Below are 17234 nucleotides of genomic sequence, written 5' to 3' on the forward strand. Positions count from 1 at the left end.
GTTACACACAGCATGATATTTTTCAAGCATTTCTTTTTTCATTTTGATGATTATGTCTTACAGCTAGTGAAAACCCAAAATTCAGTATCTGAGAAAATCGGAGTTAGACTTAACAGTAACTCATTTTCTAGGAAGTCTTCCAGGACAGCCTCAGACCTAGAAATAAAATAAAATAAAAAGGCAGTCATCCAGGCCCACACTCCAGTATCACCAAGGACAGTAGAAGACACTAGAAGCCCAAACACAATCCTCAAAGCATGATAAAATCACGCCAGAAAAACACATGGGGGGGGAATCCCGGCAGTCCTGGAAGACTTCCTAGAAAATGAGTTATCGGTAAGTCTAAATCAGGTTTTCTCAAATCCCCTTTCAGGACAGCCTCTGAGGCAATGCGCAAGAACTTACCACTTCGGGCAGGACCACCACCTGGAGGAACTTACGTCCAAACACCTAATCTTTGCTTGCAAGCAGATCCAGGCAATAATGCTTAGCAAAGGTAGAGTAGCTGGACCATATAGCAGCTTAGCATATTTGCTCTGGTGAAGCACCAGCTCTCTCTGCCCATGATGCCGACAAGGCTCTGGTTGGGTGTGTTTTAATAATTGGAGGCGGAGCCCCCTGCCGTCTAACATTCAGCAATAGCTGATCTGATCCAACTATGGTGGACTTAGATGCTTTTTGACCTCTGCATGCACCTGCAAAACTATAAATAAAGAATCTGACTTTCTAAACTTTTTAGAATTCATATAGCACAAGAGACTTCTCCAACGTCTAACCGACTAAACATTTCCTCTTCCTTACTGGCAGGAAAGGAAAAGAAAAGTGGGTAAAGTCCTGGGACTAGGATACCTTCGGGAGAAATGCAGGATCTGTTTTAAGAGCTACTCGATCCTCGAAAAGATAGGAATGGCTCTCTACTGGAAAGAGCCTGTAACTCACTGACCCTTTGTGCGGACGTAACCACAACCAAGAGAACGGTTTTTAAGATTATCCATTAAATAGAAGATTCCTCCATGGGCTCAAAGGTGCTTAGCATTAATGCCTTAAGCACCAGAGAAAGATCCCAGGCTGGACAGGTTTTAACTGCCACTGGTTTAGATTTGGATAAAGCCTTGAAGTTTGATACAAAAGGATCCAGCTGCAGAGGGGTCTGAAGAAACACGCTAAGGGCCGAGGCTTGAACCTTTAAGGTGCTAACAGAGAGCCCCTTGTCAGCCCCCTCCTGGAAGAGCTCTAATCTGTTGGGATATCTGGGATTCCATGGCCTTGATCTTACATCCAAGAGTTGAACTTCAACATTTTGGAGTAGATAGCCCTGGTAACAGGCTTGTGACAGTTAACTAAGGTCTTCACCACCTTCTCTGAAAAACCCTGCGATCTTAGAAGCTGTTCCTCAGAAGTCAGGCCGACAGTTTTAGTGTTGACACCGGAGGGTGAATAACTGATCCCTGTGTGATCAAGTCCTCCCTCTCTGGGAGGAAGATGGGGGAAATTGCAGATAAGCTTTGCAGCCTGGAGAACCATGGCCTCATGAGCCAAAAAGGGGAAACCAAGATGATGTCGCTCTTCTCGAAGAGGAATTTCCATAGAACTTGCGGAATTAACCTCACCTAAGGAAACGCATATGTTAGGCTGAATATCCAGGGATTGGCAAAAGGCATCTATCTCTATCGCCTGATCCCGAGGGTCTAAGAAAAATAACTTTTCGACCTTGTTGTTCTTCTGAGAAGCAAAGAGATCTATTTCTGGCATCCCCCATTTCTGAGTGATGACCGTAAACCCCTCCTGACAGAAGACCATTTGTCGTGGCTCAGCCGCTAACAACTGAGGAAATCCGTCAATGAATTTTGAGAGCCTTTCAGATGTATGGCTGAAATTGAAGCCAACTTGGGTTCTGCCGAAGCACAAAAGTTGCTCGCTATCATTTGCAGCCGCTGACTCCTTGTACCACCCTGCTTGTTGATGTATGCAACCATGGTAACCTTGTCGGAAGGAATCTGAAGATGAGAATGCTCCAGTTCCAACAAAAAAGAGCTCACTGCGCGCTGGACTATTAACAACTCTCTCTGGTTGGAAGAAAACTGGATTTTTTGTCTTATCATAAAATCCTTTTCTCTGAGGTTCAGACAGACACTGCTTCAATTCTCCAGACCATTTGGGCTTATGCCCTTGCTCTCTAGGAGTAGGACTAGGCGGAAACCTTTTTGGTTACGCCCCTGGGGCAGTCCCAGAGGGTATACCATCACTTCCTGCTGTAGGACTTCCAGTTTGTAACAAGCACTGTCAGAAGAACAAATTAATCAACCCCAAAAGAGGGGCAGGTGCTGTATCTGTCAGTGAACCTCAGAGAAAAGGATATTACAGTAAGATAAAAATTCAGCTCTTTCGTTCACTGACAGACACAGCTTCAATTCTTCAGACCATTGGGATGTCCCAAAGCAGTGCTACATGAGGGGTGGGAAAAACACGGAAAACAAAGAATTCCCAAAAAGGCTAAACATAGCCAACCAGGTAACAACAGGAGCTCAACTAGGAACAACTGGAGCCCACCACCAGGAAAAACAACCTCCGCGACCACAGCCTGAAAAACTTTGCGGCCAAACGCCGCATCCAAAGATGCAAGTTCATCCACCATATAAAATTTTGTGAATTTGTGTACAGACGACCAAGTAGCCGCCTCGCACACTTGAACCACTGATGCCTGATGACGGAAGGCCCAGGAGGCACTAAGCGCCCTTCTAGAATGCGCTTTAACAGGAAAAGGAGGAATCTGACGCTTAATGGAGCAGGCCTGTACCATCGTCTGCCTGATCCACTTGGAAATGGTTACACCAGATGCAGCCTCCCCCTTACGCGGTCAACCTGTAAGAAAAAACAAAGAATTGGATTTTCTAATCGGTTCAATCACTGCCAGGTAAACCCGAATCGCTTTTACCACATCTAAGAAATGTAAGGCAATTTCCTTAGGATGTTTAGGCTTAGGACATAAGGATTGTAGCACAATGTCTTCATTCAAATGAAACCCAGAGACAACCATAGGAAGGAACACTTGACAGGGTCAAAACACCACTTTGTCCCTATGAATCAGTGTTTCTCAACTCCGGTCCTCAGGGGACACTTAAGCTGGATACACACTATACAATTGTCTTTAGATTTTTCCTTTAGATTTGCCAAAACCATATAATATGAGGTCAGACAATTTGTACACAATCAGGCAGGCCCCTGAACTACATAATAAAGGTAAATCTAAGTGAAATCAAACAAAAGATGTATAGTGTGTATCCAGCTTAACCGCTTGCCGACCGCCGCAAGTAAATTTACTGCGGCGGTCAGCCCCTCACAGGCAAAGTGACGTTAATTAACGTCACTAGCCTGGGAGGGTCTGGGGAGCGAGCGCGTGCCGCCGGAGGCGCGCTCCCACTCCCGCGCGGTCACGGACCCCCCCGCGCGTGTGACCGGCGGACCCGATCGTCGGGGGAGAGGGAGAAAGTCAGGCAGCTTGTGTAAACAAGCTGCCTGTCATTCTCCTCGGTGTAAAAACACTGATCACACGGTTCTACTATGTAGAACCGTTGATCAGTGTCCTTACACCTCAAGTCACAGCCAATCACAGTAAGAATCACGCCCCTAGGGACACACACAGCCCCTCCCTCTCAAATAAAGTTAACCCCTTCGCTACCAGTGTATTTTTACAGTAACAGTGCATATGTATAGCACTGATTACTGTAGAAATGTCACTGGTAACCCCAAAAGTGTCAAAAATGTCAGTCAAGGGTCCGATCTGTCCGCCCCAATGTCACAGTACCGCAAAAAAAAAAAAAAAAAAGAAAAATCTTTCCCTTTGTTAGTAAACGCGATAACTTTTGCGCAAACCAATAAAAATACGCTTTTTGCGATTTTTTTTACCAAACATATGTAGCATAAAACAAATTGGCCGAAAATGTTAAAAAATTTAGATTTTACATTTTTTTTGGGGGAATTTCATATAAAAAAATGTGAAAAATATTGTTATTTTTGCAAAATTTACGCTCTTTTTTTGTTTATAGCGCAAAAAGCGCACAAGGTGATCAAATACCACCAAAAGAAAGCTCTGTTTGTGGGAAAAAAAAGGACGTCAAATTTGTTTAGGTACAGCGTCGCACGACCGCGCAATTGTCCGTTAAAGTCACGCAGTGCCGAATCGCAAAATACCCCCTGGTCGTTTAGCAGCCAAATCCTTCAGGGCTTAAGTGGTTAACAGGCCAGGTTTGCAAGAAAGCTGAAACACCACAGGTGATATACAGTGGGTACGGAAAGTATTCAGACCCCCTTAAATTTTTCACTCTTTGTTATATTGCAGCCATTTGCTAAAATCATTTAGGTTCATTCTTCTTCCTCATGAATGTACACATAGCACCCCATACTGACAGAAAAACACAGAATTGTTGACATTGTTGCAGATTTATTAAAAAAGAAAAACTGAAATATCACATGGTCCTAAGTATTCAGACCCTTTGCTCAGTATTTAGTAGAAGCCCCCTTTTGATCTAATACAGCCAGGAGTCTTTTTGGGAAAGATGCATCAAGTCTTTCACACCTGGATTTGGGGATCCTCTGCCATTCCTCCTTGCAGATCCTCTCCAGTTCTGGCAGGTTGGATGGTAAACGTTGGTGGACAGACATTTTTAGGTCTCTCCAGAGATGCTCAATTGGGTTTAAGTCAGGGCTCTGGCTGGGCCATTCAAGAACAGTCACGGAGTTGTTGTGAAGCCACTCCTTCGTTATTTTAGCTGTGTGCTTAGGGTCATTGTCTTGTTGGAAGGTAAACCTTCGGCCCAGTCTGAGGTCCAGAGCACTCTGGAGAAGGTTTTTGTCCAGGATATCCCTGTACTTGGCCGCATTCATCTTTGCCTCGATTGCAACCAGTCGTCCTGTCCCTGCAGCTGAAAAACACCCCCACAGCATGATGCTGCCACCACCATGCTTCACTGTTGGGACTGTATTGGACAGGTGATGAGCAATGCCTGGTTTTCTCCACACATACAGCTTAGAATTAAGGCCAAAAAGTTCTATTTTGGTCTCATCAGACCAGAGAATCTTATTTCTCACCATCTTGGAGTCCTTCAGGTGTTTTTTAGCAAACTCCATGCGGGCTTTCATGTGTCTTACACTGAGGAGAGGCTTCCCTCGGGCCACTCTGCCATAAAGCCCCGACTGGTGGAGGGCTGCAGTGATGGTTGACTTTCTACAACTTTCTCCCATCTCCTGACTGCATCTCAGCCACAGTGATCTTTGGGTTCTTCTTTACCTCTCTCACCAAGGCTCTTCTCCCCCGATAGCTCAGTTTGGCCGGACGGCCAGCTCTGGGAAGGGTTCTGGTCGTCCCAAACGTCTTCCATTTGAGGATTATGGAGGCCACTGTGCTCTTAGGAACCTTAAGTGCAGCAGAAATCTTTTTGTAACCTTGGCCAGAACTGTGCCTTGCCACAATTCTGTCTCTGAGCTCTTCAGGCAGTTCCTTTGACCTCATGATTCTCATTTGCTCTGACATGCATTGTGATCTGGAAGGTCTTATATAGACAGGTGTGTGGCTTTCCTAATCAAGTCCAATCAGTATAATCAAACACAGCTGGACTCAAATGAAGGTGTAGAACCATCTCAAGGATGATCAGAAGAAATGGAAAGCACCCGAGTTAAATATATGAGTGTCACAGCAAAGGGTCTGAATACTTAGGACCATGTGATATTTCAGTTTTTCTTTTTTAATAAATCTGCAACAATTCTGTGTTTTTCTGTCAGTATGGGGTGCTATGTGTACATTCATGAGGAAGAAGAATGAACCTAAATGATTTTAGCAAATGGCTGCAATATAACAAAGACTGAAAAATTTAAGGGGGTCTGAATACTTTCTGTACCCACTGTAATTTGATGCTCAGCGATTGCAGTATTCTCGTCTGCATCTCCCCAAGGTAATACTTAAAATCTGGCTTGCTGGTGATTCATAGCAGCGTTTCTCAACTCCGGTCCTCAAGGCACACTAAGTAAGGTGACCCACAGGACAATGCAGCCAACTCCGACACGAGACGTGCGGAAGTAATAGCCACTAAGAAAGTCACCTTCTGCAACAGAGTGAGCAGAGGAATTTCTCTAATATTTTCAAAGGGAGGCCTTTGAAGCACCAACTGAACCAAATTGAGTACCAGGGATCGCACCAGAGGAGCCAGATGGGGAACTCCCTGCACAAAAGTGCGAACCAAGGATTTCGCAGCCAACGGCAATTGGAAAAAATAGCCAAGGCGGAAATCTGGCCTTTGATGGTGCCCAGAGCCAAACGATGTACACCAAATTGTAGAAATTCCAACAGGCGAATCACAGAAAAGAGCGGGGAAAGAAACCCCCCGCGACCCACACCAAGTAATGTACGCCTTCCAAACTCGATGATAACCTTTCACGGAAGTAGATTTCCTAGCCTTCAACAGCATATAAATCACAGACTAAGACAGCCCTCTGTCTTACAGCACCTGGCTTTCAATAGCCATGCTGTTAAAGCCAGCAATGGAAGATTGGTCCCCGAGACAGAAGATCTTCCCTGAGTTTCCAAGGGACTTACCAGGCCTGCATACCAGGAATGGCGAGTCCAGCCTGGTGCAACCGGAATGACTGGATTTCCTTCTACATCGTTTCTGCTTATCAGTCTAGACAGAACTTGAATTGGAGGAAAGGCGCAAATCAGACGATACTTACCACAAGGGCCCACCAGAGTGTCTGCGGCATCTGCCAGAGGACCCTGAGACCTTGACAGGAACCGCTACACTGGGAAGCCAGCAGGTCCACATCAGGGGTCCCCCACCGAAGACAACGTTGATGGAAAACCTCCGGGTGAAGAACCCATTCTCCTGGAACGTCTGCCAACTGAGATAGTCTGCTTGCCAATTCTCTACCCGCAGAATGTGTACAGCAGAGAGAGCCAGAACATATCGTTCTGCCCACTTCAAGATGCTGGCCACTTGATGATTGACATATGCCACAGCCGTAGCATTGTCCAATTGCATCTGCACAGGGCGTCCCTGCAGACGATCTGTCCTTTGAGACAAAGTCTGATCGCCCCAAAAATTCCAGGATGTCAATCAGCAACCTGTACCCCTCCCAAGTCCACACAACTTGGTCTGAGCACACTCCCAAGACACCTCCCCATCCAGACAGACTGGCATCCGTGGTGATTACAGTCCAAAACAGAAGAAGAAAGATTTTTCCCGACGTAGGGTTGGGGAGCAGCCACCATAGGAGAGAGACTCCCTCGAACCCCAACTCAACAGGATCAGATTGTCCAATGACAGCGGATCCTTTTTCCATTTGATCAGAATCTCCCTTTGCAAAGGTCTGGTGTGGAACTTCGCAAAACGGAACTGCCTCGAAGGTGGAGACCATCAGACCCAGCACTTGCATGCAAGTCCTGAGTGAATATCGATGGTTGGACAACAGGACCCGAACAGCCTCCTGTAGCTTCAGTAGTTTTGTCTGAGGAAGAAACACCCAGGCTGACGCTGAGTCCAGCGTCAGGCCCAAGTAGTCCAGCTTTGTGGACGGAAACAGTGCAGATTTCTGAAAATTCTGTGTCCACCCAAACTCCTGCAGACTTCGCACCGTAACGTCCAAGTTGGCTTCTAGAGCTGAGGAAGATTCTGCACGCAGAAGCAAATTGTCCAGTATCGCAATCCCCTTCTGCCGTAACAAGACCAGCACTGCGGCCAAAACCAGCAGCTGAGTCCTCCAACTTTCCCACACTGATACAAACAGGGCCTCCACCAGTGCTTTTTCATGCGCGGCTGCAGAGGACTCATCCTCATTATTAGAGCACTCAGCGTACATGGACGCAGATGGCTGCCAGGACAGACTGAGACCCAGAGGGTCCCGCAGCTTTCAGGAATGGATCGGGTGGCGAAACAAGCTTCCAAGGCTCCATGACCATAGAGGGTTAAGCAGAACCGCGCTGCTCAGCAAAGAAAAGTCGGGAGACCCCTCCCTACTGTGCTCCGCTGTGGCACTACAAGGAGGGATAGTGTACCCCCAGAGACTCACCACCCGAACTGGAAAGCACCAAAACGATCTGCCACACTGCCTGGAAAGAGGAAGAGGAAGAGGAAATGCTGACCTGACACTAGAGGCCCCCACAGCCTCAGCACTGTCTCCGACTACAGGAAAATGGCCGCCAATGCAAGTCTATGGGAAACCAAAAACATGGCCACTGAACTACGGAAACATGGCCGCCGAACCAGGAATTACAGACACCATGGAAAAATGGTGGTACCACGCATCACTGAACGGAACCCAAGACCCCACTGAACCCCAGGGAAAAAAATTACAGACCCCAGGAAGGGACCCCGCTGCAGTACCCAGGTGCGGACACCCCTAACAGGGACCGACAGCGGCATCACCCACCGCTCCTCCAGCCCAGCACCATGTAGCCCCCCTACCCAGTTTCACCCATGCCCCCAAAGAGGGGCCTGGGGGGGGGGGGGGGGGACAGGTGGGGACATTCAAATTTAAGGGGGAACCCCACAAGTAGAAGAGGGAAGCACAAGGGGGAGGAAAGACACAGAGGGGCCTACCCCAACAATTCCGCAGGAAAGGAGGGGGGACACTACTCACCACACCACGGTCACCAGGCGGGCGCCATTTCAAGCAGTCCTGCGCACCATCTTGGAATAGGGATGCTGTGGCCTAAAGTACGCTGCGACTCTGATCGTGGCTGCTGTCGTGACCAGGGCTATACGACATTGCGAGGTGTTTCACTCGCTGGTCAGCCCCGTCCAGTGGGGCTATGTCACGGCCAACTTAGTGCGGAGCTAGTAGTTGGGTCACGCTTGCAGGTGAGACTGGCAAGACCGTAAGGATCTAGGATATCCAGTGCGTCGCCCAGTCTGGCTGTTGATTGTAGATCTCAAAAGGAACAATTGATTGCAATTCACACAGGAACAAAAATAAGAAAAATAAAAAAATCAATTTAAATAGGAAAAAATGCCAGGACCGCAGATCCCAGCAGAGCCAGGTCCTTACTCCTAACTAGATGGAAAAAACTGGAAGTCCTACAGCAGGAAGTGATGGTGTACCCTCTGGGACTGCCCCAGGGGCGTAACCAAAAAAGTTTAGTCCTACTCCTAGAGAGCAAGAGCATAAGCCCAATGGTCTGGAGAATTGAAGCTGCGTCTGTCAGTGAACGAAAGAGAAATCCGGGTTTCTCTTGGGGACCAGGTTCCTGGGTTACTCTGCTGCCTAGATGTGCCCCCCAACCGAAATGACTAGCATCTGTGGTTAGAATCTTTGTCTGTGGGTCCACTCTAGGCCTCTGCACAGGTTGGATCTCTTGAGCTTCAAGAGAAGGGAAATGCGAAAGTCCAAAGTATTTTTGCTTTCGCTCCAATTTCTTATTAGAAATGCCTGCAATGGATGTTGGTGAAATCTCGCCCAGGGAACTGTGGGAAAACAGGATGTCATAAGGCCCACTACCTGAGAAACTTCTCTTAGACTAGAGAGACTGATTGATTGTCCTGAAGCTTTGACACTAATCAGGCCATCTTTAGAAATGTTTTTCTCTTGGAAGTAAATGCTTTCCTTCCACCGAAGAGATCTCGTACCCTAGGTATGAGATACTCTGGCATGGAATCTGGCAGGATTGGTCTCTGTTGATCAGCCAATCCAACGCCTGAAGATAATCCTGAACTTCTTTCAGCTCTGCTGCTAGTTGGTGATAGAATTCGCCTATCAAAAGTAGATCGTCCAAATAAGGGAAGATCGTGATCGTTCTCAAGCGTAAGGGAGCCAAGGCTTCTGCTAGAATTTTTATAAAAAATTCTTGGTGCCGAGGCTAGGCCAAACGGAAATGGAGTACCTCTGAGCCCAACTTGACTGCCACTCGGAGAATTTTTTGAAAAGCCGGGTGGAATCAGAACATGAAGATACACATTTCTGAGATCCAGCGTGGCCATAAAACACTTCTGATAGAGAGTGTTTCTCCCCGAGAAAATGGATTCCATCCTGAAGTGCTTGTCATTGAGAGATTGATTTAGGGGACAGAGATTGAGGATCAGGCGAAACTTGCCTGATGGCTTTTTAACCACGAAGACATGTGAACAAAATCCCTGCCCCTGTTCTTCCTGGGTAACTTAGGCGAGGACTTTCTGGTCCAAAAGATCTCCTATTAGAAAACAAAGTGCATCTGCCTTTTCCCGATCTCTGGGTAGACTTGTCACTCACTGTGCCCCGTCCAATGCTTTTTCAGACATTTATCCCTGTCGGCTTGAGCTTGCTGCCTCTGGCCACAAAAGGAACTCCAGCTGCTTGTTCTTTTGGATTCCGAGAAGGCATTTTTGTCCGCAGTGCGTTCTAGCACCTCCTCTAGGCCTAATCCGAAAAAATTATCCTCCGAAAAAGGGATACTGCAAAGGCGTAGTTTAGACGCAGAATATCCAGTCCATGTTTTTAGCCACAGGGCCCGTCTGGCTGAGTTCACCAATGCAGCGGATCTCACTGATAATTTGACTGACTCTGCCGAGGCATCTGCAAAATAACCTAGAGCTCTCTAAAGTAGAGAGAATGATTTTAAAATCTGTTGCCTTGAGTTCCAGGCCAACAGATAGAGGCTCTGCGAAGTAGGACATCACCCTTTTTGTCCATGGGGTCTTTCAGAAACCTTATATCAAAGGGTAAGTCCAATATTTTTTCTTAAGATCTCGAGAGGGTTGCGTCCAGCTTTGGCGCCTTATGCCAAGGTTGAGACGCATCTTCCTGAAAGGGAAACCTTCTTTTTAAGCCCCCAGAGAAAAAAAAAAGTTTTTTTTCCTGGGTTCTGCCATTCCAATTTCATGGAATCCACCAGAACGCTATGGATTGGGAACACCTTCAAATTCTTAGCATGAGACATCAGGTTACATACATCAGGTTATGCTTTGACAGCTATACCTTTTCTTTTTCAATTGCCTTCATGCCACGCTGCACTGATGCAGTAATTCATGCAAAAAGGGCCCTGACCAAGTATTTGAGTGCATACTATACTGTACATGGACATACTTTTCAGTAAGCCAACATCTCTGAATTAAAAATCCGTTATTTTTTAGTTTTACTTTTTGAATTGAATTACGGAAATAAACATTTTGATCATATTCAAATTTTATAAGATACACCTGCATATATATAAAAAATATAGATTGCTGATACATGGAATATCTGATCAGGAATTATTTTTTTATTTCCGTCCAAACAAGTCGGACCCTGTTGTATAAGCTAAAATCCTCTGGATCAGTTGGGGGTTTGAGTCCTGTACATACAATATTTTTGACTATTAATTTTTCATTGGTTTTAACACAACACATTATATATTTTTTCCAGCATAACTATGTAGAGTGGAGACATTGAAGTGTGAAGCGAGAGTATGGAAGAAGAATGTGGAAAAACATGGAGCAGGTGGAAAAAGGAAAATAGCAGAAAGAAGAAAAGTAGGTGATAAATAGTAGAGAGGTAGAAAACAATCACCCTTTGATCTACCAACCACTATGTAGAGCCAAGGTCTGTCTAATTGGATACAAACTGATGTGATAGTTTAGCTAGCAGAAGTACCCCCCCCCCCCCATTTTACTGTAACTATAAAGTTGATAAATTGATCGCTTTCTTCACAGTAAGAGTTGTGAAAATGTGGAATAGACTCCCTCCAGAGCTGGTTCTGGCCAGCTCAGTAGATTGCTTTAAAAAAATGCCTGTTTATTTTCCTAAATGTAGAACTAATTTTTAGGTTTCATTTATTAAAGAAGCGAATGACGCATACTTTTGTTTCAATTCTGTATACTTACTTTCACACTGTGGAATTGCAGGTACCCACTGACTCTCAATGTTGCAAGAGATTGAACTGGATCCCCTCAGAACGAAGCCTTCATTACACTCAAATAATATAGCAGAATTCAATGTATATGGCCCAGTGAACCCTGACAGTCGTCTTGAATTTTTTACATCTGGATTAGGGCAATTTACAGCTAAAGATTAGGAGAAAAAATAAAGATTAAAAACTGGAGGTGGCATATAAATGGTAACATTCTGCTGCACTGCATTACAATATTTCCAACTATGACAAAAAAAAAAAAAAATCTATAAGTATCCCTAATCATTATGTATGCAAAACGGTAAAGGCCAAGTCCAGGTTTTTGATCAGGTTTCCTGCTGTAACCATATTTAGGGTTCAACATGAAGCATAGTAACATACAGTATCTCACAAAAGTGAGTACACCCCTCACATTTTTGTAAATATTTTAATATATCTTTTCATGTGACAACACTGAAGAAATGAAGCTTTGCTACAATGTAAAGTAGCGAGTGTAAAGTAGTGAGTGTGCAGTGTGTAAATTTGCTGTCCCCTCAAAATAACTCAACACCCAGCCATTAATGTCTAAACTGCTGGCAACAAAAGTGAGTACACCCCTAAGTAAAAATGTCCAAATTGGGCCCAAAGTGTCAATATTTTGTGTGGCCACCATTATTTTTCAGCACTGCGTTAACCCTCTTGGGCATGGAGTTCACCAGAGCTTCAGAGGTTGCCACTGGTGTCCTCTTCCACTCTTCCATGATGACATCACAGAGCTGGTGGATGTTAGAGACCTTGCGCTCCTCCACCTTTCATTTAAAGATGCCCCACAGATGCTCAATAAGGTTTAGGTCTGGAGACATGCTTGGCAAGTTCATTACCTTTACCCTCAGCTTCTTTAGCAAGGAAGTCATCTTGAAGGGGTGTTTGGGGTCTTTATCATGTTGGAATACTGCCCTGCGGCCTAGTCTCTGAAGGGAGGGGGATCATGCTCTGCTTCAGTATGTCACAGTACATGTAACAAATATGGTGTAGCGCTCGTATTGATTAAAACTGAACTACACAGTCCAAATGAATACTCTTAAAATCAAAATATTGGAAATCAAGTCCATCTAAGAAAGATGTGCTCCCCGACAGTATATGTCACACTTTCACCATCCTGAAGTCCAGTGCATATAGACCATCACCAATAGAGAGAAATGGCCCCTTACCGCAATACAATGATCCCCGCCACAGAGATCATTTACAGCCTGTGTTAGATAACAGATGAACCATGCAGATGATAGCCCCGCTCACAGCGATATCCACATCAGCTCCGCTCGGTATGAGTGCATGTATAAAGAAAGGGGACAACTCCCATAGTGAAGCACAGTGACTTATTTATTAATGCAAGGACTAAAAAAGTGGCAACTCACATTTAAAAGGAGGTAGTAAAGCGTTTGTCTCTGGGGAGTAATCCCGTGACCTGGTTTCCAACCAAGAAAATGGCCGCCGCGTCCCCTCGTGTATCCAAGAGTGGCGTGCCGCAGGCTCCTCCTACGCGTTTCGTCAGCAGATGACATCGTCAGGGGGTGTGGCCTGCGGTAAACCATCCATACTTATATGCTGAGTGAGGCGGAAGGGGCGGAACATCAGATCATCGACCCGAACCCCAGAAGCTGAATGAATGCGTTCCAGCGACCGGAACTAGCGGGTCAGGATCACTATAGTCCGGAACCGGATGCCAGTAATTTGGTGTGCCCCGTGTGGTGGTGCTACTTTAGTGTATGGTTACACTATAGGGCCTTATGTGTCTTTCCGGTGGGAAAGCAAAATATTTATTTGGCCATCGGTCCTGAAATATGGATTAGAGTCTCGCATTTATGGGATTACCGAGATATGTTGTTATACGGCGATCTTGGGGTCCCTATATTTGTGATTGACCAGTCTTAATTGACACATTAGTACCATTTGTTTGATATCCGGGGTGCTGGTACGCAAGTTACTGGCATTCGGTTCCGGACTATAGTGATCCTGACCCGCTAGTTCCGATCGCTGGAACGCATTCGTTCAGCTTCCGGGGTTCGGGTCGATGATCTGATGTTCCGCCCCTTCCGCCTCGCTCAGCATATAAGTATTGATGGTTTACCGCAGGCCACACCCCCTGACGACGTCATCTGCTGACGAAACGCGTAGGAAGAGCCTGCGGCACACCACGCTGGGATACACGAGGGGACGCGGCGGCCATTTTCTTGGTTGGAAACCAGGTCCCGGGATTACTCCCCAGAGACAAACGCTTTACTACCTCCTTTTAAATGCGAGTTGCCACTTTTTTAGTCCTTGCATTAATAAATAAGTTACTGTGCTTCACTATGGGAGTTGTCCCCTTTCTATATACATGCACTCATACCGAGCGGAGCTGATGTGGATATCGCTGTGAGCGGGGCTATCATCTGCATGGTTCATCTGTTATCTAACACAGGCTGTAAATGATCTCTGTGGCGGGGATCATTGTATTGCGGTAAGGGGCCATTTCTCTCTATTGGTGATGGTCTATATGCACTGGACTTCAGGATGGTGAAAGTGTGACATATACTGTCGGGGAGCACATCTTTCTTGGATGGACTTGATTTCCAATATTTTGATTTTAAGAGTATTCATTTGGACTGTGTAGTTCAGTTTTAATCAATACGAGCGCTACACCATATTTGTTACATGACATTCCATGACCTTATATTCTAATTTAAGATCAGGTGTTGGCAGCTGTATGTAATCTATGTGATAGTAGTCTTTGCGACTTTTTACAGTATTTTACATGTATTTTGTATTATTGCAATTACATCTGTTATTGATGTTTTTAGCGCAGCAATACCCTCATATTTTTTATGTCACAGTACATGTCGGCATTCATGGTTCCCTCAATGAACTGTAGCTCCCCAGTGCCAGCAGCACTCAAGCGGCCCCAGACCATGACACTCCCACCACCATGCTTGACTGAAGGCAAGACATACTTGCCTTTGTACTCCTAACCTGGTTGCCACCACATGTTTGACACCACCTGAACCAAACAAGTTTTTCTTGGTCTCATCAGACCACAGTACATGGTTCCAGTAATCCATGGCATTATTCTGCTTGTGTTCAGCAAACTGTTTGTGGGCTTTCTTGTGCATCATCTTTAGGGACAACAGCCATGCAGACCAATTTGATGCAGTGTGCAGCGTATGGTCTGAGCACTTACAGGCTAACCCCCGCACACCTTCAACCTCTGCAGCAATGCTGGCAGCACTCATAGGTCTATTCCCCAAAGACAACCTCTGGATAGGACACTGAGCACATGTACTCAACTTCTTTGGTGGACCATGACGAGGCCTGTTCTGAGTGGAACCTGTTCTGTTAAAATGCTGTATGGCCTTGGCCACCGTGCTGCAGCTCAGTATCAGGGTCTTGGAAATCTTCTTATAGCCTAAGCCATCTTTATTTAGAGCAACAATTCTTTTTTTCAGATCCTCAGAGAATTATTTGCCATGAGGTGCCATGTTGAACTTCCAGTGACCAGTATGAGAGAGAGAGAGAGAGAGAGAGAGTGATAACACCAAATTTAACACACCTGCTCCCCATTTACTCCTGAGACCTTGTAACACTAACAAGTCACATGACACTGGGGAGAGAAAATGGCTAATTGGACCCAATTTGGACATTTTCACTTTGGTTGCCAGCAGTTTAGACATTAATGGCTGTTTGTGGAGTTATTTTTAGGGGACAACAAATTTACACTGTTATACAAGCTGTACACTCACTACTTTACATTGTAGCAAAGTGTCATTTCTTCAGTGTTGTCACATGAAAAGATAAAATAAAATATTTACAAAAATGTGAGGGGTGTTCTCACTTTTGTGAGATACTGTACATAATGCCCCAATGCTGCAATTCTGCCTGCAATCTCAAATTGCACTGCAATCGCAAAATGCAGATTAAGGTGCCATTCATTTTCAACGGCACATAAAATGCAGTGGGGTTTTGCCACAAACATAGCCCGATAGATCGTGAACTAATATGGTTATAATCACCTTAACTTTTTTCTTGCTGAAACTAACAAACCTCTAAAATTCTAGATCCTAGGCTAAAATACACTGATACAAACACAAAAAGGCCATATTTCTAACCTTTGCATGTAGGAGACTTGGAACTCCACTCCCCTGTTCCTGTACATGATATAGAAACATTACCCGCAACTTCTAAAGGCTTCTGGCATGAAAATGTTACAGAATCCAAATATGTGTACTCATCTTTTTGTGGATTATATTGTCCGTTAAATGGTGTTTCTGGTGCAGGACATATTACGGCTATAAGAAAAAAAATGACAGAATACCCACATTTAGAGAAAAATGGTTCCCTCATAAATTTAAGTTAAAGTCACAACAGATTCATGTAAGCATGGCTCAGCGTAACAAACAGTAGAGATCATGTCTAAAAAATCACCGAGCATAGATACATTTTTGTTATTTGTATTCAACCCTGTGTCCCACAGTATATTTTTAAAGTGGTAGTAAAGGCCATTAAGCCTATAAGGAGGCTTACCTGTAGGTACTGTAAATATCTGCACGTGCACAGTATAGGAGATTTTTACTCGTGTAGCCACCAGCAACGTCACCAGCGCATGCGCGCTGATGGAATGGCATACCCATGCCTTTCCTTCAGAGCCCTGTGCCATAAACAGTGACGTCATTGCGGCTCAGGCGTTCAAATGACCGGAGCCTACAAACCGGGAAGGAAGACCGAGCGAAGATGGAAGCCCTGTCATCGGTGGAGGGCTTAGTTTTAAGGAAAGTTTCACATAATGTGCTAGTATGCGATATAACATTGCCCTGCAGGGGAAACGTTTTTTCAAACTTACTACCACTTTAAGATTTGCAGCTGTACCTAGGCCTGTGCTTGGTTTAAAGTGATTGTAAATCTATTTTTTTTTTTTTCAATAACAAACATGTTATACTTACATGCTCTGTGAAGTGGTTTTGCACAGAACAGCCTTGATCCTCCTCCTCTAGGATTCCTCGCCTGGGCTCCTGGCTCCTCCCCATTGCCAAGTGCCCCCAAGCTGCTTGCTATGGGGGCACTCATGAGGGCTCGATTCTCAGGCGCACTCTGTGTCCATTAACGCAGAGCTTAGCTCAGCCTCGCGCCCCCCCCCCCCCCCCTGTCCACTGGGTGCAATTGACAGCAGCAGAAGCCAATGGCTTCCACTGCTGCCTCTCTGTCCAGTGAGGAGAGAACAGAGAGAGATGCTGCTCTAGGGCACAGCACTGAATCGAGATTGGGCTCAGGTAAGTGTAGAGGGAGGTTACCTGCACACAGGTGGTTTGCATAGCATGCATTAAGGTAAAAGAAAAAAAAAAATCTTCTTTAGAACTAGGGATGCACCAATCCAATA

The 17234-nt window shown here is 45.4% G+C and overlaps 1 protein-coding gene across 1 annotated transcript in view; it reads right to left on the minus strand.

The window, feature by feature from the left end:
- Nucleotides 1-17234, minus strand: part of LOC309548052 (C4b-binding protein-like) — a gene marked incomplete at its 3' end in the record, with an annotated part of 202650 nt that overhangs the window by 34287 nt on the left and 151129 nt on the right. The window contains exons 5-6 of the mRNA XM_082248021.1: nt 15970-16149; nt 11823-12002 (exon numbers count right to left, since the gene is read on the minus strand). Of these exons, the coding sequence (XP_082104147.1) occupies nt 11823-12002; nt 15970-16149 (360 nt within the window). The remainder of the gene's footprint in view (nt 1-11822; nt 12003-15969; nt 16150-17234) is intronic.

Source organism: Pelophylax lessonae (assembly GCF_965119305.1).
Source record: "Pelophylax lessonae genome assembly, chromosome: 2".
In the NCBI taxonomy this organism is placed as follows: Eukaryota; Metazoa; Chordata; class Amphibia; order Anura; family Ranidae; genus Pelophylax; species Pelophylax lessonae.